Here is a 15,473-nt window from a genome sequence, read left to right as displayed (position 1 = left end):
AAGTAGTTTTAAATTATGTATTGTATGTATGTGCTTTTGTGAACTGTGAAGAGATATGCAATATAATATATATGGTTGCTAATTCATTCAGATAAATATATTGTGTATTGAAATGCATTTTGTTTTATTTTATTTTAATGTAAATAGATTTTTGTGTCTGTGTTTTTTTTTTTGTTTTTTTTTTTAATATAACCTGTTATCATAAACTATTTATCAAGAAACAATATAAACAAGTTGGTAAACCCCAGCACATATAAATAAACGTGGCAATAAGTGAGGGTTGGTTGGTTGGCTTTTGTCTTAATACGAGACTTAACTGGCTCTGTTTGTTCTCTTGTGTATCTTTCAAGCAGGTAATTCTTGGCTCAATGCAGCAGGTGCTACAAAAGATCTGACAATAGCATCAAATTACCAGCATAAATATTTACATATTGCAATGCGTTTAGTTTGCATTACGTTATACAAAAGGTTTTTTGCACATAAACACAGTGATTGACGTATTTAATTGCATGGTAATAAAAAATAAACTACAACTCCCAGAGCCCATTGTTCCTGCTATATTCCCCAACGAGCATGAAGTAATATTCTGGTAGGATTTCCCTTTGGAGTGACGCTGTGAGCAGCTGATCCCATTGGCTGCGGGAAAAAACGAATTCTCCATTTATGGAGTGTTTGACTGAATTGCAAAAGTGGTTACAATGGAACCAGTCTGATTTAGCACTGATCAAAGGCAAGGCAAGGCAAGGCAAGGCAAAGCCTGCCCATACTCTGAATCACGTTAGACAACTGACAACATCACAAGAGTTCTAAAAAAGCCATGGGCAGGAGCAGTCTGCCGCTGATGAATTTAACCTGTTTCAAAACTGGATTGTATTAATGCGCATGGGACTGTTATTCATTAAACGATCACTTGTGAAAAAGGGAAAGCAGAATACGCCTTTACAACAAGAATAACACACAAGGAAAGAATAAGAAAACTTTTTAAGAATGGTAAGTCAAATTTGCACTAAAAAAGGACATATATACAGTACATATATATATTTTATTTTTTTTATTTAAACGCGTATGCTTTGTATGTTTTAGATTGATGGTTATTATAACATTGATGAAAGAAAATGTTACAGAAGTAAGCAATATCAATCTTGTAAAGATGCATGACTGTGCACTAACATGATACTGCTGTTTTGTCGCTGCAAATAGTATAGTAGTCGTGGCGGGAGGCAGTTTTGTCAAGACCTGCTTGATTGCTTCCCTTCGTGCAGTACTGTACTAGACAGGTCAATCAAGATGCAAACGATTCATTTCATTTGAAAATAACTTTGTTTGTTTGTTTGTTTGTAATAAGGAAGGAACACAATTAAATGGTAGTACACACTGATTTACTATATATCGTCCAGTCTTATTATTTAGTAAAATTCAGACAGTGGACATATTGTTAATGTTCTGGCTGCAAATTAAGAAAGAAAAGCCTTTACGCATACAGTGGGTGCTGTCAGCCAAGAGCGGCGCGCGTGTAGGCTTAGTTTCCTCAGGTGTCAATCTTATATATTTAGAGTGAGTCAACCCTAATCACACACAGCTGGAACTTTTTTCTATTTTGAAGTCGTGTAAAGAGCAGAATTTTTTTTTTTTTTTTTTTTTTTTTTACCAATATACATAATTGTATTTTGTAATTCTCCTTTTAAATTTTATGAATTAATTGTGCGCTCTTAAAAATAATGAAAATGATGCACTCAGTGAAATCTCGACACGAAGAGTGTGTACAATTGTACATATAGTGCCGATGAGATTAACCATACCCGCAGCAACTGGTTTAATTAGCATTGTTCACATGCAAAAATAATAATAATAAAAAAAGCTCAACGGGAAGAAGCTGAAAAATGAGACCAAGCAGGTTCACTTGGCATCAATCCCTTGAGCCCATTGGTGTGGTAAACAATCACGGAGATATAATAACCCATATGAAAAATATTGTAGTTAAATATTATGTAGACCCCCGAACAATACAAAACATATGGGCACCGTAAGATGTTGGCATTGCTATAATACCCAAGTATGTTTTTCATATTGAATATTCTTGGTTTCCAGTAAAAATGATGCTTCACCTTGTACATGCAATGCAGCTATTGTGTTTTCTTGCATACTGGATTTTACTGGTAGGGGTGCAGTTAGAGAAGTGCTATTGTGTGTGGATGGTTCCACTGGGGCTTGCACACACACACATATCTACCCCATTGTACTAATACAGTACCACTGGTTTATGTGCCAATATGTTTCAGTGCCACACCCCACAAATCCATGTAGACCTTCCTCATTTCTGGGAGTTTAGGGAAGTGTGACTGTGAAATGCAGCCAAACACAGTTTATGTAAAAGCCAGGACCACTGGGTCAGCACAGCCTCTTTCTTCAGAATAGAGACAATGGGAAATGCAGCACCCTGCAGCGGTGCACTGCGTGCCCCCCAGTGGACCACCAAAGCCACTTCTACCAGTGTGTCTCAGCAGTCTCTCATCCAGGTACTGGCCAGGCACAAGCCACAGCTTCTGGTAGCTGATGAGAATCCAGGGTGTTGTGACTGATGATGTAGAAGTGGCCCCAGCAGAGGAAACTTGCTGTATCTCTGTTGCAAAGTAAAGTGATCCCCCTGTTCTGCATCATCAAGATCCAGGAAAACGACCCATATCTAGTTCCAGTTCCAACCTTACCAGCAAATTGGATGTTTTCCGCTGTCAAACTTCAAATAAAGACACTGTCCAACATGCAGATCTTTAAATATGTTACATCCGACTGTAGATGAATGCAGTCATAATGAGAAAAAAAATTTGAAGGAATAATATAATGTGCTTTTTTTGTGGCTGTTTGCATCTAATAGTTCACCTTTCAGGCCAGAGGATTAAGGAAATAATGATCAGTGGGTTATTGGACAGGCAAAGTGCTGCAGGATTTATTCAAGCTGCTTTTAATTTCAGGACTCTGTCTAACAAGAGTCTGTTGCAGATCAGCACAAGAGCCAACAGCAGCACAGGCAGTGTTTTCCAGGATGTCAAACATTGACTTCACTGGCAGTCTATTTGAATGGTCTGCTAGATCTATGAGCATGAGCACAGGGCTGCATCAATAGTGTCTTTGTTACCTGGACCTTGACTAATTTGACTGTTGCTTAATTTATTGAAAAAGTGGATTTTAAAGACATTAAAGAAGTTTGGTGTCGGTGACACATTTGCATCACAGCGTGTGATGTCAAAAGCCATTTCTCCTGTGTGTACTGTACACGTTTTATAATGAACAAATAGTTTCCCATTAGAAGACGTGTCTATACAAATCATTTCTAAATCTCAAATGGATTTACAAACCAGCCCTTCTGTTGTTGTTAGTGCAGTTTGCAGTGAACAAGGAGTTTCTGCCAGTTAGACACAAACATGCTTTGAATAAATCGTCAGGGCCTAAAAGGAGGTATACACATGGCTTTGGGAAATGTGTCCATCTGAGATTCCAGTTACATCAGTATCTGCTGGGGCTGACTGCAGAGCTTTTAGGTGAAAGGCAACTATTGTACCACCTGCCTTCCTCCTTTGATAGAATTTCAATGAAACCACATGAAGTCCTTCCCTTGTTCATACTCTGCATAATAAGATAAAGCATATCTCACTGAATATGTAACATACATACAGTTGTATTCAAAGTTTACATACCCCAATGGACATTTATAATTTCTAGAAATTTCTCAAACAAAGCATTTTAGGAAAAATCTTTTTCTAGCAAAAGGTTTGCTGTTGTGGGTGAGGGGAAAGAAGTTACAAGAAATAGATGTCTAGAATTATTTATTTCAGCAACTGTTTTTGCAAAACTCCAAAAATGCTAATTCAAAAGTATTCATACCCTGACAAGGAAAATGAGATTAATACCTAGTTGAGCTAATTGTTCCAGTTCATTCAAATTCCAAGGACTTCTCTTGTGCACAGCCTTCTTCAACTCATACCAAAGATTCTCAATCAGATTTAGATCGGGACTTTGACTAGACCATTCCAGAACCTTGATTTTATTCTTGTTTAACCATTCTTTAAGTAGATTTTGATGTGTGCTTTGGATCGTTGTTGTGTTGGAACATCCAGTTGCGCTTTAAATCAAGTTTTGTAGCGGACGGTTTCAGATGATTGGCCAATATCTTTTGGTATATATATTGGAACTACATTTCCTGTGCCATTAGAGGAAAACAGCCCCATTGAAGGATATTACCACCTCCATGCTTGACAGTAGGTATGGTGTTCTTTTCTTTGTACACCTCAACAGACTTTCTCCAAATGTAACGACTATCAGCATGACCAAATAGCTTAATTTTTGTTTCATCACTCCACAGAACCTTTGACCACAACTTGTATCCATCATTCAAATGCCATTTTGCAAACTAAGCAATTGTCCTTGTGACATATTCCTAAGTGGCTTTTTCCTTGGCCTGCGACCATTGAGACCTTCACCATACAATACTCGACCTATGGTTGAAATGGAAACCCCAGTCCCACTTGCAGCCAATTCACTTTGACTATCTTTGGCAGTCAATCTCGGATTGTTAGTATCCTTTCTCACAGTTGTTCTACTTGTTCTTGGTGAAAGAATCTTCTTTCTTCCAGACCGAGGGAGCGTTGTGACAGTACCATGAGTCTTGTACTTCTTGATAATAGAATAGTTGAAATTGGGATACTCATATGCTTGGAAATCTTCTTATATCCTTCTCCAGCTTTATGACAATAAATTATTGTCTGCCTAAGGTCTTCAGATAGCTCTTTACTTTTTCCCATATTGACTTATTGGTAATGACAGCAATCATACTATGCCTAAACCTGTTATACTCTAACAATGTTAAAATAAAGTCATTTTCAAAATTAGTACCTGCACTAAATGCAGCCATTCCCACTAGACGTACAAGGATGTGTATTTGCTTCAATATAATAGACATGCATATGACCTCATTCTCTGGATTCTTCTGTGATCTTGCCTTGCAGTTTGTACACTGAAGCACACAAGTTCTATTCAATATTAAGGACAGCACAGATAATTAAACTCCTCATAAGCAGCTTGTGTTTTTATCTGTGTGATGTGTTGACAGAAGTCACCCGAGGTTCCAGACAGGGTTTGGAACAGATGCTAATTGTTGTTATCAGGAGCCTTGTGTCTGCTGAACTGTCAGACCTCTTCCTGCTGCTCTTTGAGCTCTGAGCCACGGCACACAGTCACCAGGCTGTCCCTCACACTTATCATAATTATCAATGTTGATATAAGTCCAGAATCAAACTACAATAACACCCGCAAAGCCACCTGCTCTTGCTGTACCAAGACATCTTTTCTACAGATGAATGATGACATGCGTTAGATGCAGCGTGCAGAACCAGAATTAGATTGTTCATATTGCATTGTGATACCAGACCTCTAGAGAAACATCATATTAGCATCTGCACGGGGTCTTTGCAGAAGATGGTGAGCGTGACCTACTTCTGTTTAATGTATTTCCTTGAAAATCAATAGGAACCAAGCTTGTACTTTATGTGTAACTGTACAAAATCCTTGTACAGGATGAGCCCAAGTTTACCTGTGTAACAATAACCCCTGTGACCTACTTAGACTGTGAGTGACAGCTGCACTGCAGAGAGCTTTTCAGTATACTAAAGTACAGTAGAAAGTTTGCGGTTGATGAGTAGGATTTACCTGTCAGCTGAATGACTTGACTTCTTTAGCTCACTGACTTCAACCCCCCGAGGTAGACTGGGTTATTTTAAGGACAATGCATGTACTTTGAGGCAATTCAATCCCACCATTTGGCTGTTACACCATTCCACTATTGCCTAGAAGTACAGAAAAACTGTATTCAGTGTTAAGTTAAGCTGTGGATTGAGGCTGGAACTTGGCTACAGAAGACTTCACAAGTCCTTTATTTTTTGTAAAGGTTTTTGAATTTCATCAACTCTGTAAAGCTGAGAGTGCGTCATTAAAGCAGAGAATTACTGCGTCCATTTTTACAGTGTACTTCCCTGCAAGCTTGCAGCAGCATTTGCATTGGATATGCAAAAGAGGTGAACCAGAAGGACTTTTTGAGCGGGAAAAAACACAAAATATTATGAGCAACAGTGCAATCGCTGTTCATGAAAACAAGACCGATTCTTTTGTGTTTTGTGTCCTTATCGATAGAGATGCAGATTTCTCCTTTTTAACCAAGAGGGTTTCAGGCAGCATGTTCCGAATATTCTAACATTAATAAAACAATACGTCCCAGCACTGTCTGGAGTACCAGACAGTAGCATCAGTCATAGCCCTGGCCTGTGCCAGATCCTGAATAGTAGGTCAGTATGACAGCATATGGTTTACATTAGCAGCTCCTTTTTGAGAGGTGCACGCAGAGTAACATCCCGAGTGAGGAGGTCTGCACTTCATTTGCAGCACATGCTAGACAGGGTTTGGCTAGTATCACCAACCGACACAGAGACAGCCTCTCCTGACTCAAGTACTCATTAGGCAGAAGAGCATCACTATTCAGATTAGCCAAAGTGCACATAGTGTATTGATTACAAAGTATTGCTCCCTTTCTAATTCACTTTGCTCAGGGAGGGAGGTGGAGAACGGACAGGGGGAAACTTGTTGAGAGTTAAAAAATATATATATATATATATATATATCCTTTCTGGTAAGTGTTTATTTCAGGGAATATGTGACTGTTTAAAACCTTCCACAAAGATTTTGTGTGCCCTCAGTCCACAATTATTGTAATATAGGATAACATTATTATTAACTGTATTGGCAAATATCAAATATGCAGATGTTTGTAGTCCATTTGTAATAGAATTCAGTTCAATCCAACATTTTTTTTTTTTTTTTGTAAGGCCCACAAGAATTTATTTTGTCAATAGCTTCCAAATAGTTGTCATTAAAAATGTATAAAGAAACAAAGTGCTACATGGACAAACCTGAGTAATAGTGTAGTTGCAGCACTCTCCAGGTCAAATCGGAGTGACCTGTTATTTCAGTAAAATCACGGTGTGTGAACAACTGCTAACGGACAGACTCCTGAGCCTCTTCCTGAAGAAATGAAAAAGACTCAGAATCACACCCTCCTCCTTCTTCTTCTTCTTCTTCTCTATCACTGCTGTCGGCTCCTTCCAAAGCAGTAAAAACTGATTTTTTGCTGTTGTCATCATTGTGGTTCACTACAGCATGTGAGCCATGTTCAGTAAACTGAAGAATTCGGGCTGATTTACTGCTCTTTCACACATATTGAGGCCTCATGGATTTTGCTGCAAATATCCCCCTGTCCTGACTGCGGCACTTTGTTCCTCATACTTTAATAAAAGGTATTAGCACAGCCCTTTGATCTTACACCTTGAAGCTTTATAGTAGATAAAAAAGTGGGTTCTAGTTTTAGAACAGGATTAATACAGTGTGCTTCATTCTTTTATTGTAATAAGCAATAAGAAGTGTCAGAAGTACAAATACATAACATATTATGTACAGTTAAGCTTGAAGTAGAATACATAAGCTGTAAGACCCGACAGGGTGTGCAGTATTGGGCAATACCAGACCGTCCAAGGGTGTAATGAGGCCCGACGCCACAGGCTGCCCATGCTGGAGAGTCTTATTGTGCTGAGAAAATGGGCAACTGTGATATGGGGGGGGGGGGGAAGAGGCAGAAACAAGTTTTGTGATTTAAAACTTGAATACTATGTGGCTCAAGTATATCTGTCCAGGTGAAAAGGCATTTATGCTGGTACTTTTTATTTCCTGGTCATCTATTGAAAGTCAATGTACCCCCCTGCCAAGGGTATTAGCCAATGAGATGCCAGGCAATAAAAAGCCAATTTTCTAAAATGTTGTACTAAATAAACACAAAAGAAAGGAATAAAGATAATGAAATAATAATAATAACGAAGGTGTAAGTAAATAATAAATAAATTCTTGGATGGATGAAAACAGCAATTTTTTTTACACCAAAAAAACTCAATACAGGCTTACGAAAATGTTACTGTGGTTCTATTTTTATTGCAACAGGTAAAACCGACTATTATTCTAGGAAATCTGTTTGTTCCTTGTGTTCTAAAATTAAAATGTTGTCTCTGAACAGTTCCAAATAGACATAACATCCTCAATTGGACATGAAACGCTGCCTTGAGGCCAGCTGGGGTCCTGCTCTGCCTGTTTATTTAGTCTCTTGGAAGCAAGCATACCGAGAATTCCCTGAACACAGATAACAGGCTGCAGCAGTACACCCCATGGAGCACCGTCACACAGATAAATAATGAACAGGCTTACTTGTAGAGCAGTTAAGATATCACTATGCTCGCTGGAGAGGTTCAGATATCCAATCCCAAGTCAAGCTTCGTACAGGGGCTGGACAAAGAAATCAAAAAGTCCTGCAACACACAGCACACTCTTGTCTGTAAAATGGGCTATCCTCCTTGAGTAATTAGTTATACAAGTTGTATCATATATGGCATCGAAATATCTATATTGCAAGTCAATTTCAGTCAATATACAAGACATTCAGCACTTTGATAGCAGGTTGGTGGTAGGTACTGTTACAATGTTCAAAATACTGATGTGTCACAAACTCAAAAGTGATGACTTAGATGCAGGGAGTCAAATGCTGTAATCATCGAGGAAGTCAGACTCATCTCTTCATGCCCATGTTGGCCCTATACCCTGTTGATAGTGTTTCAGGGAATATGTGACTGTTTCTTTTCAGATATAAGCATGTTAATTGTATCATCTGTTAATTATGCATTAGTCCTATAATAAACCATCTTTGAAAAGGATTTGTTTTATGCTTTTCAAAAGAAATGCTGTTAATAAAGATGATATTGTGTGCTCTCTTCTTAGCAGATGTTTTAGTGATTTTTAATGTTTTATGATGCATTTTTCAGTGAAATAGTGAAAAAATGCTTCAACCTTTCCCATCACGATTCTGTAGAATCCATCTCGCACGGAAATAACTAAATCATCTGCTCAAATCCCCCCCAGACACATCTCAGCAGATTTTAATCGAGTTTTAAATTATATTTTGGGCACTTTTTTGGTCTGTGTCTGGGAGATGAAGCCAGGGCCTCTGTCCTTCCTTTGGAACTAACAGGAAAAAAAAAAACCCTCTTTGCAAACCATGGCAATTGCATTTGTATGGTATCCTTCATGTACTGTACATGCATCCCAGGGAGCTTCACAAACCAAAAGCAGCTGTACTGTGTCAATTAAACAAAAGAATGGTCTAAAAGATAAGTCTTAGAAATATAAACTGCCTCTGCACTCTGACAATAAGCAGGGAATTCCAAAGCTGTGAAGCACGAAGACTAAACGTCCGAGCTCTTCAGTCGAGGTCTAGGGACAGGCAGAAGGCCCAGAGAGCACTTGCTCATCTCAAACTATAGCTAGGCAATTAAGGAGTGGGAAGATCTATAGAATGTGTTTATCCATGGTAGGCAGTGCAAGGATATCTGTTGGGGAGATTTGGCCCCAGTAAGTAGGAGGATTGATTCTGGTTTGATTCTGGTCACCACCACTATGGTAACTTCTACTAATTTAAGGAGTGTTTCCTTACAGAACCTTATTCTTGGTACATGTACCAGACCATTGTTACAAAGGGGAAGTCTATATTAGCATCCTCAGTTAACTGAAAAATGACTAATGAAAGTTACTGTAATAACGTTTATAGACATTAAGCACATAAGGCAAAGAATCAAGAGCAGCTGAACTCAATTTAGGTAGCTTCTGTTACTCCTTTGAGTACCTTCATGAGCTCACAAATAATACTTTATAGCTTGTTTTCTATGTGTTTTGTGTTTTGATGAAAAGATCTTATAAGGCTCCATTTTAATCCTAACCTGCTGTGTCAAACTTTGGTTTGTTGCTGTTCTTCCTAAATGGTAAAGTGTATTGATTTGGTATTTACTTGAAATTTATTTTATTTTTTGTGCACCATTTGTTTAATCTTCAGTTGGTGGGAAGTTAACTGGATGGAGAAATGGTGTTTGATATACCAATAATTATTTTGGTTCTAAAACACATTTTTAGGTTGCCCTGTCAATGGTACTGTATAATATACTATACCCCATAGCTTGCTTCACAGAAATTCGGAAGCCTGTTTTCTTTAGCACTTCTGACACTGGGTGCTTTGTAATTTCAGTTGAATATGGTCTTTATAAAGAGGTCTAAATGATCAGTGAAGTAATGGAAAACTGTTCAAGTGAACACAAGCAGAATAGTTTGAAGGCTGTTACCCAGAACCCATTTTCTGTTCAGAATGTCACAATTGTATGCTGTTTAGGTTTTAAATACATTGCTCTCAGGATTTCACCTGTGAAACTGTAGCACTTCCATACACCACAGTGTACATTTAAGATGTTACTTCTGTGCTTGAAGTGGGTACCCAAAAGCATATTAAATAATATTACTAGCATTTAGCTTGTATGAAACCCCTTTGCAGTCTTTAGTTTCAAGATTCTTCACAGGTTCCCTAAACAGTGTTCTAATGCACATACGCTGTAGCTCTGGGTGGCTGCATGGAGAGTTTGCAGTGTGTAAAGACACTAAATTGGGGAGAAAACAATAATTCAAAAAAAATGTAAATAATGCAGGTCACAGAGTGCTGCCTTTTTTTTTTTTTTTTTTGATGATGATGAAATCAAACCATTTATTGGTAGATTCCGCCCTCCTGTGCGTCCTGTATAGAAAGTGCTTTGCCACAGATGGCTCTGTTTGCCTGCCTAGTGACGAAAGATAAATACCATTAACCTTCATTTGTTTTGCTTGTCTAAGTCGCTGGTCAGAGTGAATGGCAACAGGCAGGGAAATCTCCAGGTGACAAACTTGCCAGCTATTGACTTTTTGCATTTTTGTTTTAAAATGTCACTGCTTCAGTCCTCCAAATGAATTGTTGTTACCTTGGACACTACCTATTATCATTAGAGTCAAAAAAGAGAGAGGAAAGAGGGAGAAAGAATGCTCTCTGCTGACTGTGTTTTCACTGTCAACTGAGCTTTAAAAAGAACAGAATTCAAGTCCAAAATTTAAGATTTTAAAGCTACACCCATCTCTACTTACAAACCACCCTGCTCACACACGCTCTCCTCTTTGTTTTGGAATAATTCTGATGCTAAATTAGGCCAACCAAATGAATGTCGTCTCCGCTGGTTCTGCTTTTCCATTGCAGTGAAGTCAGGGCCAGAACAGTCCACTACCATCAAGAATGTCATGATTTCCTGTGGCAAGTCCTCCTCTTGCTCTTTTAAAAGGCTTGGCAACACTGGTGGCTTTTTCACTGGATCTGGCAGAACTAGACCTGTTTTTCCACCATGTGTGTGTCTGATTTTTAGGTTGCCCTACTAGTTTTAAGTCTGCCTGCACTAGCACCGTTTCCAACAAAGCTTTAGGGGCTTACAATCAGGGGCAGTTTCTAGTAGCCTGATGACTATTCCTGCTTCTTGTTGGTACATCCTGTGGCCAGACCCACAGGGGAATGCTATTGTTCCCAGGAAGTACAAATGCTGCAGAGATTGCAGCTGATCTTTCAGCCAGTGCACTGTCAGATGATCTGCTAGAGATGTGGTTGCAATGTGATGACTCATCAGAGGTAACCTATATTTAAGATTCCAGTTGTTTTTTGTTTTGTTTTTTGTTTTATTTATTTTTTTGGGGGGGAGGGTGTTGTTTTTAAGTATAAATTCCAAACAAGGACTGTAGCTCTACAACAGCTCAACAAGAGCCCACAAGTAAATGGGAGGGGGTTGTTTCTCATTGGATGAGAGCGATTCATGGAAGGGGGTGTTGGTTGAAGATGTGTGGGGTAGGGTGAACAGCATACCCCCTGGAAGACATCCTCCCAGGGCCGAGCTGACCTGGACTTGGTTGCAAACTTCTGCAGTGGACAGCAGTATGAACTAGTCTCTGATTTAGACCAGTTGGCCCCCCCCCAGCCCACCCCATGCTGAACTGGTCACACTGGTCATATTGACAACAAGGGATAACAGTTTCCCATTCTAATCAATACTGAGGCAGTAACGCTGTAAAACAATCAGAAAGGACATCCTTTATATTTCCCCCACTTTGTTCTAACTTGACATATATAGTAACAAGTGTATGTTTAACACTCCCTCATTGATTGGTTCCCCTCAGCATTATTATTATAATGGCAAGTTTAATGCCAAGTGAAAATAACTAGTTTGCCAATAATGGACCAAACCCCTACACTTCAATATAAGGCAGACCTGGGAAACACACAACCTGATTTTAGCAGTTAGAAGGGTTGGCATCTCTTGAAGGGTTAATTAATCAAGCTTTGGTATTGCCTGTTACATGCCATTTGGCTACAGTAACTGCCATACAACCCTGCCATAAAATGCTTCGCCTTTCATAAGAAACTGCAGTTTCAGTGAGTACTCAATTAATAACCCTTCTATGACTGAGTTAATAGCAAGCCCGAGTGCTTCGCCAAACCACAAAACATTGGCTGGAACATAAAACAGCTGAGGGAGGTATGTTGCATTCATCATTTCATTTTATTCAGTAATTTGATATTAATCTGTTTGTTTTTGTTTTCAGATTTAGAAAAAAAAAAAAAAAAAAGTTCTAATTGTAGAGTCTGATTAATGGGGATTGTTGCCCAGACAGTCTGAGAGTTAGAGCAGGGTACAAGCAGCCTTTACAAAGTGCTTTTCAATAGGCAGGCTCCTTCGCTCTGTGATCAGGGGACGGAAACCATTTCACATTTTTCAGTAAATTCCTGAAGTTATGAATTTTTCCATAATTTAATTTATGTAACTACTTCCGGGTGTTTGGTTTGTTTGCTTTGCTTAGTCTTCAGTTATTTTTATAACATATTATATTACATACTACTTCAAATGTGTCGTTTTTTTTAACCTTATAGAACATATATATTTATGAAGTACATGCATGTGCAGGCCTAAATATATTTAGAAGTTTAGCAAGTTTGGCATATGTGTGTGTTAATGTACATTATTGAAGATCTGGCTGCACTTACTTGAGGGTGGAAGTTAGTTTAGTCTGTTGCCAAATGCATAAAATGTTAATTAAAATGGCAACAGTGTGGATTAGTCTGTAATGTTTCTTTTAATAAGAGCAGAGGGCACAGTAATGAAACCTTGGCACTGTCTGAATCTCGTGGATTTTCACAGTGAGTGAAGAGGGAACAGCAAGTACAGTATACGACTCCAAAAAAAAATTAAACGAATGCCGCCTTCAAGACTGAATCAAAAACACAGCCATTTCCTGTGCCCTGGGCTAGGCTGCTTGCTTTCCATATATGGCAATGGAATTTGCATGAGCAAATGATGGCCTATAGATCTGGGCTGGTGCTGGAAATTCCACAGATACTGAAGGATTGCATTTTGGAAACAGTATGTTACCAAACTTGAAAAGATTAGGAAACGAATCTATGATGCCTTGCTTTTTTGGCACAGACTCTTAAAGATCCCCATATGTACTTGCAAGGGTGGTTCATGAAGTATCATGAACTATAAAAAAGAAAATAAAAAACATGTGGACAGTGCAATATATAACAAGTATTGTGTTATTAAAGAGAAAATGTGTGTATTTTATAATAACTTTAGTCATTCTGCACCCACTTGTAGCAGTCCCAAAGGGGAAAAATGTCTTCTGTGTTACCAAGTACTGTGCTAGATACCAGGCCATGTTTAGGAAACAATAATAATAATAATTGCAATAATAACTGGGTTTTGACAATTGGAGCAAGCTGGACTCTAAAACGGGTAATTGAGGAGTGTTTTCTTGTGATTTTAAGTGTACATGAAGAAATGGAACAGGCTTTTTATTTCTGTTTTGACTTATTTCTGTATGGCTTTTTGGTTGTGTATTCTTCTGTCGGAGGAAGTGGTTCCCTTATTAGAAATGCAGTCTCTGTTCGTCTTGTGGTGCGCAGGGATATTACTGCCAGCCTTCGTGGTCATAGTGATTTGCAGTCTTGAGGAGTTTTCCTGCTTTTAACTTCAATTCATAATTCATTGTATTACCCCAATCTGAACCCTTGTAAGCATCTATTAGGGAGGGCAGATGATATGTCCATGGTAATGGCTCCACAATATCTTCTTGCCTTTTAAATGAAGCCTCACCTATACACAATATATGAAGTTGAGTGGGGCCTGGTGATTTTATGTGTTGCAGGCCCTAGTCTTCTGGAGATGGTACTGTAAAGTCCCTTTTATTGGCGTGCCATTCATTTTACGTTGTACCTCTTTGCTGAAATTTATGTCGTCTAATATTGATATTCTTGAAATCTCTTAAAGGGTCTTTTTTAAATGGGGGTTTGGAGTACTGGCCTCAGTTCTGTTGCTGTAAAGCTACTTTTATAGGCTTCCTATGAGCTTCCTCATGAGCTTGGCCTTCCTTCAGAGCAAAAACAGAATGGTGATTTTGCTGTGCACTGTATTAAATTCAATACAGACTTGTGACCATACAGTTGTTTTTGATGTCATTCCAGCCTGTTAGACACAGCATAAAGACTGCTGGGGCCAAGCAATAGTTATTTTAGAGAAATAAGGGGAATAGGTAACGCTTAAGAAATATTATCATGCTCCAAATCTGTGTTTCTGATATATCAACAAACTATTTGGTTATGGTAACACTTTGGGAGCTCAACCAAGAACCATTTCCATCCAGAATGTACAGGAGAAATGATTAATAAATACAACTCCATCTGTTCATACGCTACTGTCCGTAAAGGAGGTCACTGTGTCTCAGTACTGTCCTAATACTTGTTAAAGCTAGTGCAAGCACTACGATGCGTTGTGGTGTTGCTTATACCTTTATCATCTAGAAACTGTTCTGAAAATTCCCAGTAGAGCTGTAAGCCTCCACCTTAAAGGAGTATCCATGGCAGCCATCAGCTGTGTGTTTTTGATTCTGAAAGGCCTGCTCTAGGAGTCTTCATAATGAAAATGAATTAATGAGCCAAGCAATAGTACTGTAGTAGCAGTGTCATAACATGGGTTATTTAGTTGGAATGCATTTGTAGTGTTTACTTTACAGTGGCTCAAACACATGAAAGTCAATACCACATGTACACAACATCTGGTCTGCGCCTGTTTTGTAGAAAAAACCTGAAGAGATGAAGTAAAGCTGCCATTTACTTAGGAAATTGTATTTTTTGCTGGTTCCAAACTTGACATACCAATACATTTCCATCTAGGAAGTCTACCATACTTGTAAAAATTCTACACTCTCATAAAAGTCTATAATGCATCATACATATAAAATACTACAGGTTTTTTTCTGATCGACAGCCATCAAGAAGACTTTTTGTTAGAGGAAAAAAAACGTATACCTCATCAATTGATGGTATGTTTGAATGCTCAACCACACAGTGTTTTGATTTTGAATTAGGCTTATTTTGTGTTTATTATGTGAATGAATACGTGTGCTTGAATGCAGACTGGCCACATGGTCACATGATTAGGGGAGGTCTCATT

At 38.5% G+C, this 15,473-nt stretch overlaps 1 protein-coding gene across 2 annotated transcripts in view; it reads left to right on the top strand.

Annotated features, from left to right (window-relative positions):
• The first annotated feature begins 658 nt into the window (after window positions 1-658).
• Window positions 659-15,473, top strand: part of LOC117429550 (unconventional myosin-Ie) — a 49,500-nt gene continuing 34,685 nt past the window's right edge. For both annotated transcript variants that reach the window (XM_058998786.1, XM_058998785.1), the window contains exon 1: window positions 659-990. In XM_058998786.1, the coding sequence (XP_058854769.1) occupies window positions 988-990 (3 nt within the window). In that variant the 5' untranslated portion in view covers window positions 659-987. The remainder of the gene's footprint in view (window positions 991-15,473) is intronic.

Source organism: Acipenser ruthenus, chromosome 24 (assembly GCF_902713425.1).
Source record: "Acipenser ruthenus chromosome 24, fAciRut3.2 maternal haplotype, whole genome shotgun sequence".
Lineage (NCBI taxonomy): Eukaryota > Metazoa > Chordata > Actinopteri > Acipenseriformes > Acipenseridae > Acipenser > Acipenser ruthenus.
The sequence above is the reverse complement of the archived record's forward strand: the minus strand, read 5'-3'. Positions and strand labels throughout refer to the sequence as shown.